General features: G+C 39.4%; 1 protein-coding gene across 1 annotated transcript in view; it reads left to right on the forward strand.

Moving 5' to 3' along the window:
- The window catches only part of HMGCLL1 (3-hydroxymethyl-3-methylglutaryl-CoA lyase like 1), an 87,969-nt gene that overhangs the window by 61,967 nt on the left and 6,060 nt on the right, over positions 1-19,942 (forward strand). The window contains exon 8 of the mRNA XM_055714706.1: positions 16,350-16,475. Within this exon, the coding sequence (XP_055570681.1) occupies positions 16,350-16,475 (126 nt within the window). The remainder of the gene's footprint in view (positions 1-16,349; positions 16,476-19,942) is intronic.

Genomic DNA, 19,942 nt, shown 5'->3' on the forward strand with positions numbered 1-19,942 from the left:
ACTTATGTTAATTTTTTCCTCTCTCTCACTATTTTTCTAGTCATTGTTTGATAGTTCTAAGTCCACATGGCCAGAGCAATAGTCTTTTTACAGACCTCCTTTTATCATCCCAACCGTGTCTTGTTTAACTTGACTATTTAAATGGCTAAAAGTCAGCATCATCCAGTTCTGAAGTGGACTGGGCAGTAATCCAGCTCTTTCTGTTAGAGACAGACATTCATTTTTTTGGACTAGAAACAAATTACTTCCAAATGCTGGAAATGTAAGAAGGCTTTTCAAAAAGGGTTTTCAGGTGTTTATAGAACAAATTAGTATAAAATAGTTTTCAAAATGCTAAGCCCAATTTAAAATAAATATTTAGTACTTTTAGGAGTTGTGAAAATAGAACACTAGAAAACTGAAGTCACTGATCTGTAGCATGCATAAAAAATATGGTCAGGGCACACTGGTGTCACATTCCCCATGCATATTTCTATTGTGCCTCAACTGGATTGCATGCATAAGAGAGGTAGTGTTTCGGGGAGGGGTAGTTTCTAGGGCACTGCATGGCTGGCTGTAGGTTTGATGAGATGACTGCCTGTAGCAATCAGAAATTTAACTGATTACTGTTATTTAACAACAGTTTTTCATTCAATTCTTGAATATCAGAGTCTAGATTATCAAGATGACTGGAAAATGGAGAGTTTTCATTGGCCTGAAGGTTGTTTTTGTGCCTCACAAAAAACAGCTGCAGCAGCATCACATAGGCACTCTCTCATTCACCGCAAGACAAGCTAGAGAACAGCTGTTACCTGTCCCTTTTGGGTTTACGGTGTCGCGCTTGTCTGTTACACACCTTCTAACTTTCACAACAAATGAAATGTGATTTCCACAGATAAGTGTTCTACAGAACTGGCTCATCTCAGAAGTGTTCCATCCTTGCAAGCCCATCCCACTATCCCTTCTCAACACTCCTCCCACAGCATGCATTTATTCAATTTCTATCTCATCAGCCATCATACTAATTTTAGATGTGAGACTGAATGTCTGAATAGACTTTGCACTCCTATAGTTGCTATATCACCCCTTTAAAGTGTTCCCAGTCTCAGTACCTCCTGGCCTCTGTGGCACTAAGACCAATCGATACAAAAAGCTTGAATCCATAATATTAAATTGTTACCCTCCAAAATATGGTCAACACTTCCAGACTGCCAAGTATGAGCAACCCCTAAATGGTGCTGGTTCCCAGATGGTGCCAGAAGTTGTTTGGTGGAGCACTACCTGGCCCAGGCCAAAGCTGTGGCAGGGACTGTGGCAAGAATTACGCACGGTAGACAGTTGAGTTCCAGACCTGACACCATTTAGTTCATTGGTCAGATATATATGTATGTGTCCACAAAAGAGCACAAGTTCCTGTGTATTAACAGCACAAAAGAGAGATTTTTGCAGCCATTCGAGGATGTCTTCAGACCTGAGATTTCAGAGGTTCTGCTCAGCTGAGTGTGCTGCTGGCATCCCTGGTGATCTCACTGCAGAGCTGTTGCAGGTCTTCCTTAAACATCTCTACACTACACCCATCTCTACAGCTAAGGTGGGACTCCCCACGTTATATGCTTTTGATTCACGGCGTGGGGGCATGCTTGAGGTATGCAGCACTGCTTACTAGCATGACACATTTAAGTGTGCATGTAAGTTGTTCTGAAAAGCTGAACTGTTTTAGTTTTTTTCCAGAGCACTGTAGTTCAGGGCAGACATCCATCCCACAGGATATCAGCTTGATTAGTAAAAGACTGGCAAAACTAAGCAGTTTACTGTAGGATCTGAATATGGAAAATGTTGGCCAGTCTGTAACTGGTATGGCTAACGTGCCAATTTAAATTAAATTTCTAATTTAAATGCACCATAAAAATCAGTATCTGTATTTTTAAAAGTAATCTAAAACATGTTCTAGATTAATACTAAGTTAATAATATTCATTAGACCGCCTATTCATTCCTGTGATTAATATGTACTTACAACGATAATTCTAGCATATATAGTTTTAAATACTTTCTAATCTACAACTTAGGAGTATGTCAGTGGCTGTGTGTCTTAACTTTGTGTTTGCAGCTGGTCTCCTTCTTGATTGACTGTGATACAGTCTTACTCGTTTTGCTTTCTTTCTGTTTTAAGCTTACGTGCTGCACACTAAAAATGTGGTGTGTGGCACAGTGACAGAAAAACCAAGATATTTCAACATAATTTTAAAAGTTGTGCAAGAAAAATTTCAAAAGTTTGGTGAGGATACAGTTATTTTAAGTACCTTTAAACCCAGGTTTTTATTCAGGATTTAATTCCTCATTTGATTTTCGTGATGTTTTGAAAATGAATTATTTCTGTAAGAGTTGTTTGACTTGTTTTTAGAAATCCTCCTTGTAATCATATTGCACTTTAATCAGGCTGTGACTCTGTGTACATCAGCTAGAAGAATATAAATGGCTTTTAGACATGTGTATTTTTCTACTTGATGGAAATCACTCCCCCTCCCTTTTTAGCCTGAAGTATTTTTCTTAAAGTTTAACAGCAAGTGTAAAATGAGGATAGGATCACTACAGTGCTTTCCACTTGGAAATTATTGTTTCTTTTCATTACCTTTTGCTGGTTTTGGGTCTCTCTATTCTAGTTGCTGCCTGAAAAAGAGGGCACTGCATGGAACCAAGCAAGGATCAGAGGAGTTTGCCATTGCAGGAACAGGCCTGGGAAATCACAAATCCCAGTGCCTCCAGTAGGGAAGCACAGTGTTTACAGATGGTGCTTCCTTCCTTTTTGGGCAGCCCTACAGACAGCTGTGCTGAGGGGGTGGAACTAAACCTCTGGCCATTCTTGCATGTTTATGGCTCCTTGGAACCAATTTTGTTATCATCCAGCAAACAATGAGGGAGGGAGAGTGACTTCCTATCGCTGAGATGGCATCAGGTGGCTTTAAACAAGCTCTCAGGGTGTTTCCTAAGGTAAATTAAACTGCAGAAAATCCAGAGATACTGTGATCAGTCTGAAGTTCCTGAACTTACTCTGTGTGTTGGGTGGACCTTTGTAGCTGTACGAGAACGAGCGACTGTTTCTGTAAGCGGAATAAGTCAAAGATGACTCTTCAGTTAAGACAGAAACCAAAGCTGATGCAGTCCTTAAAGTATGACAATCATCTTCTTTTCTTTCTGTGCTGTGCAGAAGCAACACTGAACCAGTCTGCTGAGTCAAATAATTTGTCATTTATCTTTCTTTTCTTTTGAAATATTACAGTACAAATTGAAACAGCCAGGCTTTCAGAAATAAAAACCTTTTGATCATTTTTAAAGATAAATGAATGATAGTTTTATACACTCCATAATTTTTGCCAGCTTAAGTATTTTCCTGTTTATTTAACTTTTTTCTCCATTGTTGCTTAGTGCAAGTGTTGTATGGTGACAGGTTGTCAGAGGCAAATGATGTGATTTGCTTAATACAGAGTTCTTTCAAATGCATAAAATAAACAATTATAGAAAGAAATATTTTTTCTCTGATCTGTGTTACAACAGTTAGATTTTGCTTGCGCTAAGAGTTGCAAAAATAGGTAAGAATTTTTAATTTGATGTAGTATCTTTTCCTCTAAAGAATAAACTGAGTGAACAGAGTAAAAGTAGACTTAGCAAGGCAATGTAATGTGCGTCTGTAGCAAAAGACAAGATGCTAAATTGAATGCCTTTTGAAACAAAATAAGTCTTCTGGCTTTACTGCTAGCAGATATGTTGGATGAGCAATTTGCAACTGTCTTTTTTGAAGAAGGAACCTCAATCAAAAGAAGGGGGAAAAAATTGCAAGACGTTACGTTTTGTGTCTCACCAGCTTAATGCTACCACTTAATTAGTCAACATACTGGGAGGGAAGATTCTTTTGGAGGTAGTGTAATATGATAAGGTACTGTAATGCGATTAATATTACTAAACTGATCCAGTTAGAATAGTAGAAGCTGAGAAACTGTCACACTTTTTTTTTTCTTTTTTTTGTTTCCCGCATAATGATGAAAATTGTGGTGGGAACTTTAATTGAAATAAAGATTCACTCTGCCTGTGGTGTCCAAAAAGATGCCCTATTTGATTGCATCTTCTTTTGTCACATTAATTATTAACTATTTAATCCAATCCTGGAATTCTACTCAAGATGCTGTATTTTAGCACAAAACGTAAAGTTCTACTTCCTTGAAATTATATAGGTGAATGAAAACATATATTCCAGAGCCCTTAAAGGAGGTTGCTCCTTGGTTCTGAATCTTTGCAGTAGATGCTGTATTTTCCAACAAGACTTTCATGGTCCCATTTGTTAGATACATTTGTCTGAGTCTTGAATGAAATTAAGTATGTGCATAGGTGTTCGCAAGTTCAGAGGATATTTAGTGAAAATGAATTTTAAGAAAAAAAGTACTGATAGAAATAATACACTATTTTTTTTTGTTGTTACAAAAGATGTAAAGGGAATAATTCAGATATATCTAATGCCATATTATACTTTAATGTCTACTGCAATATTGCCTTAACTTTTGCTTAGCTAATTGGGAACCTAGTGTTATTTCCTCTAGAGAATGAGGTGTGCAAGAATTAATACATTCGGTTTTGTTGTTCTGTTTTGTTTTATGATTTTTGATGTTGTATTTTTTTCCCCTTGGAATGATTTTCAGAATGCAGATACCAGTGAAAGAAAAAAGAGAAGCAGTCTAACTACTGTAAATATTTTATAAAATGTCCATCTGAAGCCCCTCAACCTCTGGTAATTAGAGGCCATCCTGTGGAGATTGACAGGGTAAATTACCAGTTAATGTTTACACAACAAAACATATGCCCAGTACAATATCTTACGCTGATGTTACTGAAACCAGAGTCCGGAAATGTACAGTGGAAACAAGATGTGGTACTTTTCTTGTGCCAACACAAACAGCAATTACAGCGCAGTGTGAGAGAAGTCATAAGAAATACTACTGCATATCAGTAGTTCAACAAAGTCAGCACTTTTGTGTAATTGCAGGGGAAAAGGGCTGAAAAACATTACAGATCTCAGCAAGAAATGGCCCTTTATACTTTTAAACTGATCCTTGATAAAACAATGACGGGGTCATGAGAAGGCTACTCTGCCAATTTTGCTTCACTGTGGGATCCATTGACATCTGGCTGAGCTGCGGAAGCTGGAAAACTTCTTTAATATTCTCTTGACAGTAAAATGGACATGTGGAAAACATTCTAATCTGTTAATCTTTGGTGCTCCTGAAGAAAAAGGACATTTGGCTTTATACTTGGTGATGATAAATATTAAGTCTCCAGATCTAGCTGTAAATAACTTAAAAGCATTTGAATGGAGAATGCAGCTCTTGTTTTCCAAATATGAGAGAAGATGGATATGCACCTGTGTAATCCAGATGATGTAATAAATGCCAGGAGCTTTTTTCTAGGGGTAGTTTACCATACATCGTGGCAATCTGCTTTTCCTTAGGCTGAGTAGCTTTGGTCAATGAATACTGGGGAGCAGAATCCCTGAACTTCCTTACATCCTACATACTAAAATAGAATAAAGTATTGTTTCACTCAGGGATTTATGAAAATAGAATTAATAGAGATTCAAAATAGTAGTTATGTCTGAATAAAAAGTGCAGGTTTTATTTAACAGCATTAACTGTACAAATTATTTTTGGCCTAGACTTTAAATCTAATATTGAGTCATGGTGAGTGATGGAGATGTAAACCTATTCAGCTTGAGAAGGATGCACAATTCTTCATTTCTGTTATAAGACATACCTCCAGGAATATCTCATGTTAGAAAACTGCTATGAGCATATACTGTGTATTGTAAGTAGGAAGCATATCTTGTGTATATTAATATAAAATGCAAAAGGTACTATGGATTATGAAAAAAATAAATTAGAATTCAAAATTCTGCACATCCTTGTAGTACATTTTAAATCAATATGAACAGCTAAAACAGTGCATAAGGATAACACTTATATACACTTGAGGAAAGTTAAAGTGATTTCCTAGTTCTAAGTAGCAAATCGTATCATTGTAAAACATGTACCCTGTTGGAAATGTGTGACTTCCTTTAGAAAACTTCCAAGTATCTTCTTTTGCAAAATAAGTAGCCTCAGAATTAACAGAGCTGTTGCTTTCCCAAAAAGATGAAAACCATTAACAACAGTTAAAAAGATGAAAACAGACTTTTCTTCTCTGATACAATCAGGTCATTTTCTCTCTGCATGCTTACTAATGAGTTCTGATACTTTTTTGATTGTTACTGAGATCTGCAAGAGGAATCAAATCTATGAACTCCAACTGCAGGTTAGAACTAATAATAATAATAATAATGATGATGATGATACAGTATTGAGGTCCATGCCCTGGCTCAGGCAAGCTCCCAGTGAATAATAATTTCAGGAAAGCAAGAGTTAGTGCAATCTACTTTTGTGCAGTTAAGGAGTTTCAAGAGATCTGTGTCTGTATGAAATGCCAGACTCTTCTAAGAAGTTGAACTGTGCTGCTTGGGGCTTTCTATCTTGCTGTTGCATAAGGAGATTAAAAGTGCAGCAAAATCTGATTGAAAAGATGAGAGGCAAAGATGAAGTTAAGAGAGGGGCTAGACTTCTCAAGGGTATGCACAGAATCCACCACCTTCCTGGTGTTTCTGAAGTAGCTGAAAACTTAAGCTTCAGCAGGATCTTCTGTTTAAGTGTTGCTGTGCGTTTGTGAAGCACAGTGCAGTTTAGGTCTCAAATGAGAAAAAAGCCATAGGCAGGAGCTTTGCGGTTCATTGCCTGGGTGTCCCACATTACCCAATAGTTAGGACATGTATTTAGAAGGAAGATGAAAAAAAAACCTGGGCCCCACGTAGGCAAGTACCACTGCTTGCCTACTGGATGTGTTTGTGTTTGGACACATGCATGGGTTGTTATTTAGCTCCACTGCTGAACCTGCTCCACTTCAGCTAAATCTTTCTGGGATGGTTATTGGGGGGGTGGGGGGGTGGGGGGGAGGGAGGGAAGTCTGACTATAGCCTAACTTAATCCCTATTAAATAGGTAAAATGGGAGGGAAGATGCTATAATAGTTGTAACAGTAACCGGAGCAACTTTTTCTGGAAAGCATAGGTACTGACATCAGAGGAAAATCTTTGGAAGCGTGAGAGAGGAGCAGTCATCTACTTAAACTGTCATGTGCAACAGATCATTTAGTACATTGTTACTGCCACCATGTTCGGGATAGCCAAAACGTTCAGCAGGCATTCTGGTATGTGGCAGAGACATGGGAGACTTGGACTGAAGGGCACTTTCCGACTGCTCCCTCCCTTTGTATATCATCACATCCAGGAGAAACAAGTGCAGGTCTAGATGACAAGGTGTGAGTGGGAACAATACTGAAAGTCACTCATATCTGAAAAGATCTTTTCACTCTCTATGTGGATGCTGGTTATGCAGTTGAGATGGAAAGCACTGGGTGCAGCTGAATTAGTTGTGGAAGAAAATGTCGTTTTACTAGAACAGGCATCAGTCTTACTGTCCAACAACTTAAACTGCGGTCTCACCTTTAGTCTGCTATAGCATTCCTTGGAGAAGGCTGCACAGAGGAAGACAGAGAGGCTGACTTCAGCATACATTAACCCATTAGAATTCCTGATGCCATGTTGGAGTCCCTCATGTTGGTTGACTGAGCTTCCCCAGCTTCCACGCTAAGGAGCTAGTGGTGGTTTTCAGACTGTGAAGACCACACACATTGTATGACTGATCAGCCCCAGACAAGGAGCTGATACTTCTGTAGGGATCTCGTCTCACAGCACATCTGGAGATGAGCCCTGGGGATGCGCGGGAGGTCCCCTTTCTTGCTGAGTGGCAGGTGGGTGTGATTTTAGAGATAACACGGGGAATGAAAGTCAAAACAAAGTGGGTTTTGCGGGCGGGTGATGTTCCTGGCTCTAGGGGAGTCAGGTGCTGCTGTGTGAGAGCTCTGGCTGAATTGAAGTCAGATGGGATTTTAAATGCTGTTTCCATTTTGTTCTTTTGGATACCCTGGTGCTGACATACCATAATACTACCATGGAATAAAAAGAGTTCTGCTCTGTTTTCCCAGTTTTCTTATATATAGCCATCATTGCTAGAAATTTATTTTATAAGAATAGATGTTTTCTGCCACCCATCTATTTTTTTTTGCTCACATTGCTACAGGACTGTCCTCTGCCACTTGGTGCATCATGCTGAAAGTGTTCTGTTTAATCGAAGTGAGGGAAATTACACCTCCAGGAGCAGTTTTGGCCACCCAGCTTAAGCCACCAAATGAATCAACAGAAACTGGTCTTTGAGTAATGCTGAGGGTTGGGAGTTGGCAGAGCTAACCAGGACTGAACAACGAGATTGGAAGTATTCGTAGTTTCTTTCTAAGGTATAGACATCAATAAAAGGGGTACCTAAATGAACTAGATTATATGTTCCCTGAATGTAGTAAAAAGTTGCCTTTTCAGATACTGTGATGCTGGCATCAGATTTGCCATTTTTATTGATGGATTCACATGTTCCATGTTTGCCATGTGCACTTCAAATACTAAATCAGTGCCCTTCCCTGATTGTCCATAGCAGCACTCTGGCCTTTTGCAATATTGTAACTCACAGTGAAGTGTGCTCTCTGCAGCCTGCATCTCACACATTGATTTTTACCTGGGGTTTCCTCCTTCATTCAACCCATTCTCAACTGATGTCCCATAATTCAGCCATTATGATCATTGACCCATTTTATTTTAGTGGGTGTGTCTCTGCTTGGCTTATCCTCTGTGAGCCGTCCCTTGCAAAGTGAGTGGGTTTTGTTTCTTCATTGGACCTTTGCTGTCAGCAGTTCCAAACATGCTTTCTCCAGTCCCAGCAAAATTGTCCTCTCCCAGAGCAACTCTCGGTAACCTTACCATCAAGTTAAGCAATCTTTTTTGTCTTCTGTGTCCGTTCAAAGCCCTCGCTTTATTCTCAGGTTTATTTTTATTCATTTTCACTGACATGTAGCACGTGAGAACCTTGTCGTCAATGGGCTGCATGTAGAGCATGGACAACCTGGCGCAGTTGTTGCACCTCTGGACTAGATGGCCCTGTCTCTGCCTCCCCTGAAGCTAGTTCACCCTTTCCTCTCTAGTTCCCCCTTTCCCTCCAGATCCCAAGAATATTATCTTCTCTGTTCTACCTGTGTAACTGGTCTTCTGACCATATCCAAACTTAGATCTACAAAATTAATCTTCTGCATTTTTAGATCAGATTATTTCACAAGATCATAGCAAGCAGACAAACTGTTAAACCACGAGAGGTTGACTTGAGATCAGCAACTTCTGCTGGAAAGCATCTGGGGCAATAACTACTTACTTCAGATCAGCAGCAGCTGAACTGGGAGATCTGGCCGTGCCCTGAGTTGCTTGGGGAGGGAAGGAAGGGAGACTGGAAAGTCACTCAGCGCTCTGATGATCGTAGCATCTTCATGGGTTTCGAGAAGACCTTGAAATGCTTCTCCTGCTCCCCCTGCAGGTGCTGTGTCCCTTAGCAGGGGAGCAGCGCGAATTGTGCACAACCCCCAACTAGCAAGCCCCAGTGTCTTGTAAATAAGAGTTCACATGTTCAAAAAAGGAGCAAAATAAGCCTGCATAGGCAATACTAGTAGTGATTTGTGAACATCTGCTTCCCCACAGTAATTTTCGTTATGGCGTAGGATTTTTATTAGGACTTTCTAAGCTTTTCAAAAATCTCAAAACCATCCTTGTTTAATGGCATCAATTCCCCCTAAACATCCTTGAACGTTCTCTGAAGAACTGGATCTGCAACACAGATCTCAGCTGCTCAAGCCCATTGGTGAGAGGTGTTTTGTGCAGGTGATGCACTGTCAGCCAGAGACACAGATTTTCTGGCTCAGTTACAGAGAAATTGTGTCACAGTTCTTTGCTGAGGTTGAGGGAAGGAGCATGGTCAGCTGCTGCTGTCTTGGTCACTCAAGCATTGTAGCTATCAGACTGACCAGTTCCTGGCGAGGTGGAACTTTTCTAAGCTCGTAACTAAGGTCCAGACTGTGTGATCTCTTAAAATCAGTATTCCTCCTGTGCCAAATCTGAGAGTGCAAACCTACAAGAATATCTCCAAGAAGCTTGTGTTTGAATTATTGAATATTAGCATAACAAAGTGATTTTCTTCCCCCAAACTTGTTCTCGGAAGTGGCCAACCCCATTTTTCACTAAAACTTTCCAAAAAAATCCAGCCTGAGGCAGAGACAAGGCATGGAAAATATAAGCTGCAGCAGTTAAAGGCTGACAAAGTAATAAACAACTGAAAGTAGGGCCTTATGATGGAAAGTGTTAGGGAATTTTAACTCTAGATGTCATTGCCAGCTTTGCTTATAATAAATGTGTCAGTAGCAATATGAAAAGATGTGTGCCATAAGTTGAAGGAATGCTGTATTAACCTATTTTATGTGGCACGTCTACCCACAAATTGCTTGCATCTCAATATGTTTCTGGAGAAAAGGATATTATTTTTTTTCTTCACTGAATGTACTAATTTTCTAACTAAATGAACTGGGAAATTATAGATTTTAATGTAACAGTGACACCGTGTGGTCAGTAGTGATGAAGTTAACTCTGAAAAGTAGTGTTTTCTTTTGTGATGCATTAATCTTTAGCAAAAGCAGAGAGAAAAAGAAGCAGGAAGGAAATGCAGTTAACTTTCAGGGTTTTCCACAGAGAGATGTTGTCCCATTTTATTGCCTGATATGTAGAAATTTATGCTTCTGATTGCTCAAATACTAAAATAATATTTATTTGCATACATTTGTTTTATTGAAATAAAGGGGGATGTCAAGCCTTCATTTTAGACAACTTGTTAATGTAGCTCACAGAAGGGTCTCTGTGGGCACAGCCAACTTACAAAGCGCTGCTGTTGTTTGTATTTCTACAGTTACCTTTGTCTCTACAGGAGAAGGCATTTTTCCTGATGGCTGGCATACCAAGTAGTGGTGGGTAGCAGACTGATGCCTGAGAGACACAGTACCATCCACGCCAGAAGTGTCAGCTAGGCACAGACAGGGGTTGCAAGATTAAACAGTATTAGTCTTGTGCTGCCTTTTGTGTGGACAACCTTTGACTTACCGTGTGTAGGTCCTCCTTTTACTTCTACCTCTCTTCCTTCTCCCTTCCTTGAACAAATGCTGAATACAGTGATTCTTTGTCCCATTTACATGCACCTATCTTTAAGACACTGCAGTACTGAACTTGACAGTGCTGTGGCCCCTAAACTATGTTGGACAACAAATCTTCTCCTGTTTGATGCATACCTGCATTCCTCAATATTATGGTTTCAAAATCTCATAGTTTAAAAAAAAAATCCTTATTTGTGAGACCTGTTTTATAGCTTCTGATTTATACCTCATGCATCCCTGCAGTTACTGACACTGACTTTGCCATTGTTAAGAGACGGACAAAGTTAAACTTATGTCCAACAAAGCCAGGTTTAAAGAGCAGTAAGGAAGGAGACTGATGTCCCAACAAGAAGTTATGGGGAGGTAGTAAAGCAAGCTGAGACACATGAAGCATTTATTGTTCACTGGCAATAATGGTTTCCTGTTAAAACTGGCTATTTGACAAAGGTGATGAATTTAATTCCTTGCTCTCTCATTGGGGAGTTAGGAAGCTAGCATGGGACAGGAGCAAAAAGTCTTCTGCCTTCTCTAGAGAGTAAGCTAAAGCTAGCCAAAGCTAAAGTTTGGAAGGTGTTCAGGAACCACTGTCAGGAGTTTAGCGATTATCAAAACTCTGCAAGTGTCAAAAAGATTGGAGCACTGAAGTTGTCCTGGAAGCCAAGCCATTTTTCACCCACACACACATCCATACGTAAGCAGCGCAGTGAGTGCTCGTCTAGGACATATCCTACGACAGAGCTGCCGTGCAACTTCTCATGAATCTCAGCACAATTTAGTGACTGTCAGGAAGTGAGAAGACGACTGTGGGCTTGTAGATCTCATACTGACAGCGAATGTTTTGCAAGCTCAGATTGCTGAAAGGCTTGAAACTCATTATCTCCTGTAAAAGCCTGACAAATAGTGGACATGTGATGAAGGAAGAGGCCTTTTACACATTATGTCAGTTTTTAGCTTTGCTTTTAGAGCCCCTTATGGTTTTAATGGCTGCAAAAGCAAAACAGTTTCATAGCTGCTCAAACTTGCATAGAAGTTATTTATTAGGTGCTACTTCAGACTTTGCTTGGACAGGCTGGGCTGTAATATTAACCTCCAAATTAGTAGTGCTGCTGAAGGATGTTTTCCAACATCTGTTTTTAGCACTGCTAGAATGGAGCGTGGAGTATGGATTATTTAAGGGCTTTTTGAATGGGGCCACACTGGAGATGGGCTACAGTGATTTTGCACACGAATCAGAAAAGGCATTATATTTGCCTGTACAACATGCAAGAGCAGACAGATACAGCTGAGCCTGCTGCTGAAATAGCAGTACGTTGCAGTAGCCATCTTATCAGAAGCATTGTGAAGAGAACGTTAAAGAACAGTATCTTAAAGGCAGAGACACACCCGCTCTTGGCATATTAAGAGCACTGATTTGAAGACATTCTGATCTGGAGGTCAGTCAGAGCTGCTATATTACATATGCCGTGTCAAGACCTTGTCTACAACTGGCTGAATGTTAAAATGGCAAATGCAACCTGATGCAGATGCAATTTTAGAGATGTGCATGTGTTGGTACACTACTTCTGGGAAGCAATGGTTTAAATGTCCTGTACCAGGATGAAAGCCACCACACTGAGGATGTTACCAATGTAAAGCTGTGACTAGACTTCCTTCTTTTTGTTTAGCAATAATAGTTGATGGTTTAAAAGACAATTAGCACTGTCCATCATCTGGAGGTTACTGCTCCCACTGCTTAGCCAGCAGAAGGCATTGTTTTTTATGCTCTTGCATCTACGTTAGGCTAAATTGACGGAGCTTACTCCTGTTTCCAGTGGAGGTAGAGTGAATTAACTCAGACGAGACTGCCCGAGAATACTAGGATGTGCTTGGACAAAGATAAATATTTCATGTTACCTTCGTGTTGCTGTGGTATCCCATACCCCTCCATGTGTTTGCAAACACTTTCAACAAACAATAAGAAACATATACCCCAGTGCTACAAACTTGCAATGCAAATGCAGCATTACAGGGGCATCACAAGTGTTTCTACAAGCACATCGAGAAATTAAAATGTAAATATATCTAATGCCTTTAGAAGACATGTTTTTAATGCTGGCAGCATGTTGTTTCTTGTTTTTTTTCACAGTGAGAGCTCTGTGAAGGACTGGAGCAGGCTACTGATCGTGATACTGAGCTTTGATCTGGCAAACTTTTGTGGCTGTTTTCACCAAATACAGTTTAGTTGACGTTTTTCCCATTTTTGCACAAGAACAAGCATTTCATGAGATAATTCACTGGTGTTAGAAAGTAACTGCTTATACGCTTCTAAAACTGTTTCTGAGTCTGCTGATATTCCCTGGGAGTTTAACAGCCGTGATGTACCTCAGCACATTATTTGCCTATAGGTTTTATCCTCAAGTAAAAGTTACTGAAAATAAGTACATCAAGAATGCTCTAGCTGTTATGACAGAAGCATACAACTGAAAATAGGAAAACTCCATGAAAGGCACTTTTTTCTACCTTTTCATCTGTGAAACAGTCGTTTCTGATGGAAAGCTTAAAATCAGACTGAGAGAGCAGGCATGGTAGTGGGATGCATGCTTGTATTGTACCAGCACATCTACATGTTAGTCTCCCTTACCTCTTCCCCAGACCTTCACCGTACCCTAAGTCTTCCCATTAAGAGTCCTTAGGTGTGTTTCTGCAGGCACACTTGCAAGCTTGAAAGCTACCACTGTGGAGCTTGAAGCAATGACTTCCAGAGTAAATGTATGGATCTTAGCAGACAGTGCAAAAAGAGACGGAATTTCCAGTTGCAAGCTGTCCTAAATGCATGCCCTCTGTGTGTTGGACACAGATGTGTTGTGTAACACATTTTCTGACCGGTGGGTTACACAAACAAAGTGTGTGACAAGCGACTGAAATGTGAAACATGTACTCGGTGATTCATTTCATAATTCACAGATTAGTGTGCTTTAAAATACAATATCCCTTCTTAGACAGCCTCTTTGTGTGAGCAGTATTAAGCAATACTGTCGTGCCTGTCACAGTTATGCACTGCAGCTCCTTTGAGGTCTTTATCGCAGGTTGAGCAGTTACCTAGCTCAAGGTAACATTCCTTGTCTGAGAACAGGAGCTGGGACAACACTTCATTGGAGTACTCTATTATTGCCTTCCAGAAATGTTGGGATTTCAAAGAGCCTGTAAGGCCAATGATAAAACTATAGAAAGGATAAAACTAGAAGGAAATGCAACAAAACGTTCGGGAGGTTTACTTCAGAAGTAAAAAACCCAGCACCGATGGGTCTGTTTGGAAAGGGGACTTGGCAACTGCAACATGGAGGAGATCGCCTTCTGCCTGCCTCGCCAGCTGGTGCACGCCTGGCTGTGGAGGAGAAGCTAAGGCTCCCAGAGCAGCCTGCAGGGACAGCTCGGTCCCTCAGAAGGACAGCAATGGAGATCAGCTCTCCATGCAGCCGGGCCTCTAGATCTTACTGACCTGCAAATGTGAGCAACAGGCATGGTTTAACCTCTGAATTGCTCCGGACCCAAAGCCAAAGTTGGAATTTTGAACACATGTCTCTGCACAGGAATGCCTGTCCTGAATTTGAGCTGTGATCGCACTCTGGTTTGCCTGCCCGACTTCTCCTTCCAAACTTCTCGTCTGCCTAAATTAGCCCTAGGGGGTGGGGAACCCTCTAGTGTGCTTAAGGTAGAGAGAAGCTGGTGTCTTTGAAGACCTGATGGCCTTTCTGCTTAATGCCATTGCTGTCTCTGGTTATCTCTGGAGCCTGAATGCCTCCTGAGGTGTATGATCTTCTTCAAGAGGCAGACTGAAGAGCTTTCTCTGACAAGGGGGACCCGGTGTCCTGGATCATATATATAATATGTTATTACAGAAAGAAATACTTCCCAGTTTCAGCTTTATTTTAAAATCACAGAAAGAAGAGGGTGCAAGAGCTCACTAAACAAATCAGTGGAAATCACAGGCTCAGTTTTTTCCCTCCATGACCAATCTGCCAGGGAAGGCTTTATCCCATAAGGAAATTTAATACTATCTTTTAAGCAGAGTTGGTAACTGGTTTACTATTTTTTATCATGAATATGCTGAGAGAGAATCAGGAGAGAGAAAACACTTGGATGCTGTAGGAAGAAAATAAAAATGGGAGAATTATGAAGTTATGACAGCTGAGTGTTTTTTCAAGTCATGATTTAAATGAGAAAGCTTTAACACTGTGCACCAATTATTCCCTTAAAAATATTCAAAGTAAAGCTCAGAACCTCTGTCTATGAGAACTTCTGTTATATGCAAGCTGTTCAGTTATTCCAAGCATCTTAAAAACTAGGCTTTTGAATGCATCTCCAGGACTTCTAAAGTATGAAATTTACTGTTTTGAGGGTTGTGTTTTCTTCTAGACTAGTGAATATGGTAAACAATGGGTCAGATTCACCAGGATAAAATTCTTTAAGCTTTTATTTACAGTTGATTTGAACCCATGAACTCTAACAGATCTGGCAAAATTTAATTCTTCCTTACATTTTGGTGTTGATTTGGGTGAAAATACTGTGTAGTGTTCCTCTAAAACACAAACAAAAAAGTTATTTACATGGTGGCTTTATGAACTCTAATAAAGAGGAAAGAAAAGAAAATTAGAAGAGAGAAAATGCTCAGGAAATTCTTTGTGGAAGAATAGCCATTAATACAAAACACATTTTAGAGGGTAGATGCCCCAAAATCTTTTGGATGACACATGAATCAGATGCTAATATTAAGACTTCCAACTTGCAAAGACTTACACATATGCTTAAAATTATACATTTGTATAAACACATTGATTGTGTTTGGTTGCATGTAAGACTTTGCAAGAGTAGATGCACTGTTTATAAACAACACGTAGAGAGACACAGAGAGAAAACATAAACCTCTGTTTCACTCTAAACCAGCAATCATCTTATCTGCTGCATGTAATGGACCATTAGTTCTTGGTTCCACATCCTGTGTTTGAAGAGTCTTACCTTATAAAGATGTCAGAGCTAAGGCCATTATAAGGAATTTCTTCTGAGGAACACATCCATTTGTGGAGAAATGTGTATTTTATCCATAGTAACTAATATGTCTAGCACGCTATTTATGAATTATTATAAATAATACTCTATGCTGATGTTGCATTTTTGTGTTGTTACCTTCCAGATGGGAGTTACTGTAGTGGATTCATCTGTTGCAGGACTGGGTGGTTGTCCCTATGCAAAAGGTGCTACTGGAAACGTAGCCACAGAAGATGTGATATACATGCTTAATGGTCTGGGGGTCAATACAGTAAGATATTTTTACTTTCTACTTAAGACACTAAGAAAAACAAATTATTCTAGAAAAGATATGATACGTACTTGACAATTACTTGTGCTGTACAATAAAACATTGGGAGCAAGTAGTCGTTTTTGCAAACTCATGCTTTAACATGGTTTGACAGATCACATGAGTGACGTTGACTTTACTAGGCAATTTAGAGTAGAACCGGTTTGTGTATTTGACAGGAAGCTGAATAATGCCCCGCTCTCTACCTGGAGATCCCTACCTATGAGGAGCTCAGTAGCAACTGGTTTGAGTCATTGCTATGCCTCAGTAACCACAAAAAAATCACTACTGTAGACACTGCTCTGGAAGTCTGATCAGCTTTACAGTGGAAAGACTGAGCAGACCTCAGCTCTTTTCATAGAGCTTTGGATTTGGTTCAGAGTGCTTATTTGTTGATAATTTTTCCGGCTTCAAAGTAGAAAAAAAGTTTAGTGTTTGGAAGTCAAGCACAGGACATTGCTATTTCTCAGGTGTCCACTTAATATATTTAAAAATTGTACAAAATCTGTTACTGGCTAGTAAGCTTCATGGTCATTTTTATTTCCATTCTTGTTCTTGGAAGAGAAGGCAAAGCAGCTTATTTGCACTGAGCTGCACTTTGATGAACTTTGCCAGTGAGCATCCACACTTCAAGAGGACACATTTAGTATCCCTGGCTCAGCTGGCATGTTATTTATTCTGTATTCCTGGGAACCAAGAGATGCTGCTTTCCCCAAAGAATGTGCTCTTTGGTCTTCCTGTTGATCGTCATTGTTCTGGAAATGTGGCATAATGAGTTTGTGCTAACTCAAGCAATACAGTGACTTTACCTTTAACTTAGACATAGACTTTGGGAGTCAGGGTCAAAGAAGAACATATAAAGACCTGCAAAAACTGCAGCGTGTGTGGTTTGGATTTAAACTGCTGCAGAAAGAAATTGAAAAGCCTGATGTCTGAAACACGAAGATCTGAGTTACCAGAGATCTTACCACTAATCTGTAGGTTGCAGTTCCGTGTGGCGATCATGCCAATGGAGTTCTTTGCCATAAAAGGGTCATGGAACTTGTTGCTGAACTGTACATCTCCTGAGCATTGTTAAAGCATATTCAGTACTTTACAGAGTTCACGGAGTTCATCTGCTTTCATGTGCTTCTTAGGGAGTTTGGGTAGATGTCAGATACTTGTTTAGAAAAGGTTTAAACATTTAATCACAAGTGTCCGTTTTACAAGTGGACTCTGTTTTGAACTGTTCATACATGCTTTGGGATAGCTTTTTTTCATGGAGAATGTGCTTATTCTTTAGAAACAACACAGTTCTTTGGAATAAGGAGAAGAATCATGCATTTCACTTTACATTGCTATGCACCTTAGACTTAGGTTTTCATTGTGGTCTTTCCTTGGGCAAAATACCCACTGACTTTTCCAACTGACATATAGCAAAAGGAATAATTTAAATAAAAATACCCTGATTAAATGAAATATACCTGTTCCAGGCTTCTTGATAAGATTTATTAATCTGTTAATGATCTTGTGTCCAAGCAGGGATCTAGCTTGTCCTAAAGGCTGATACCAAATCCCATGGAGATAAGAATCTCACAATCAAACACTTAGTCCTCCTTTTGGTTTTTTAATGTTAGATTATGCGATAGCAAAACACAAGGCTTTGCTTTTTGACTCTTTTCTGGCTCGTTAAGAAAATAGTGGTTTACTGGTTGAGAGACATGGAACCTTGAAATTATTACCTTAATATATGACCTTTGGTCTTTTCAGTGTTGTTTTTTGGTACCATGGCCAATTCTGTAAAATCGTTATCACAAAAATCTATTAATATGTCCTTTTTTGTGTAATGGCATAAAAAGAAATTGTAATTATTAATACTGTCCATTTGCAAGGAGCGTTTTCTCATGTTTCTCTCAGCTATGCACTAAAGCTTTCATTTTGTTGACTGAAGTCACTTACAGTGTCAGCTAAAGGATGGACAGTATTTTAAGTGTATATTATCGAGTTCAGATTGACTAGATACATCAAAGTGGTAACTGGTGCTTGTTCTATACTGTTCTTCAGAACACATAACCAAGAAAGTGATGTGTGAAATGAATCTCCAGCAGGCTAAATGTTTTCTAGCAGAGCCCATATACAAAAAGATTTATTGGTTGCACCATGGTGATGGATAGATAATTATGTCATAGATCATTAATGCTTAGGAAACTTTGTAGGGAGACATACATTTTCTATAAAAACAGTTTCTATATGATTCCTGTGTAATTACAGTAATAGTACTTGTGCTTACGATGCCTTCAAAGCACTTGGAAAACAATGCACCTTCCTGAGAAGCAACTAAGTGCTGTTAGCCTCACATTATTGACACCGAAACCGAAGTATAGAGAGATAATAGACTTGGTATTTATGAATGCTGAAGGAGAACTGGTTAACTGAAGTCAATGGGAGTTAAAGGACTTCGCCTTCTGGCAGAAGCTCCTCTGATTTAGGGCACTTATCCAACTTCATAGGTACTATTGGAAGTACTTGTCGTTGTGTTCCATAGTTTCATTCCTTGGTGTCAAGGAATAATTCTGGATATATGGAGTGTTTACCAAGTACACTTAAGTACATTTCTTAATATCTCTCTGAAGACATATTATTTTGACTCAACAACTTTACAAACACCTGTCCCTGCTCTTTTCCCATCTTCATCTGTGAGTCATGCTTGTGAATTCTGGGGTTTCTGCCCTCATGGTAATCCTCTTTGGTCCACAACACTTATATAACAAGAATTTAAAAGGCAGAGGTGCTTGTGTTCCATTTAATGAATGTGAACCTTGAACATACGTTTTTTATCAACACTTACCACATTATGCAGTGTTACAGTCCTGAAAATGTGAATTTTGTATAGTTTGGGGATTTTATTTTGCCATCTTCCATAGTCTGTCTACCAAGTATGTCTATGATGGTATGTTTCTCATTTCTTCCTAGTAAAAAAGCACAGATGCTCTAAGAATTTTTTAGATTACGTTATGTGCAATAGCACTCTACAAACTAAGCCTAAATAATGGCCAATAAAAGATAAACAGAATATGCTGAAATCACCCTTGTTATAACTGTATTAAAATGAGACAGTTATGAAAGAGTGTCTTTGAACAATGTTTTAGATGGTGCTAAATACTAAAGGTGGTTGCTAACATTGAAGCATTTTTTTTCAAATTCAAAATGTTTTTGATTACATTTCTGTGAAGTAATTTTCATTCTCATTAACATTTTTAGCCAACTCCAAGAATGAAAAAGGCAAATTTTTCCACAGAACATGGAAATAAGTGCTAGATCCAAGTAGGGGATGAAGCATTTAAATCAGGTCCTGGTCTGAACTTCAGTGCAGAAATCCTTAAGTGATACGAAAGTGTATTTCTGGTACATTTTGTGCTCTTTAATGCTGAATGACACACTTCTCCCAG

The sequence above is a fragment of the Falco cherrug genome, chromosome 6, assembly GCF_023634085.1.
Source record: "Falco cherrug isolate bFalChe1 chromosome 6, bFalChe1.pri, whole genome shotgun sequence".
Classification (NCBI taxonomy): domain Eukaryota; kingdom Metazoa; phylum Chordata; class Aves; order Falconiformes; family Falconidae; genus Falco; species Falco cherrug.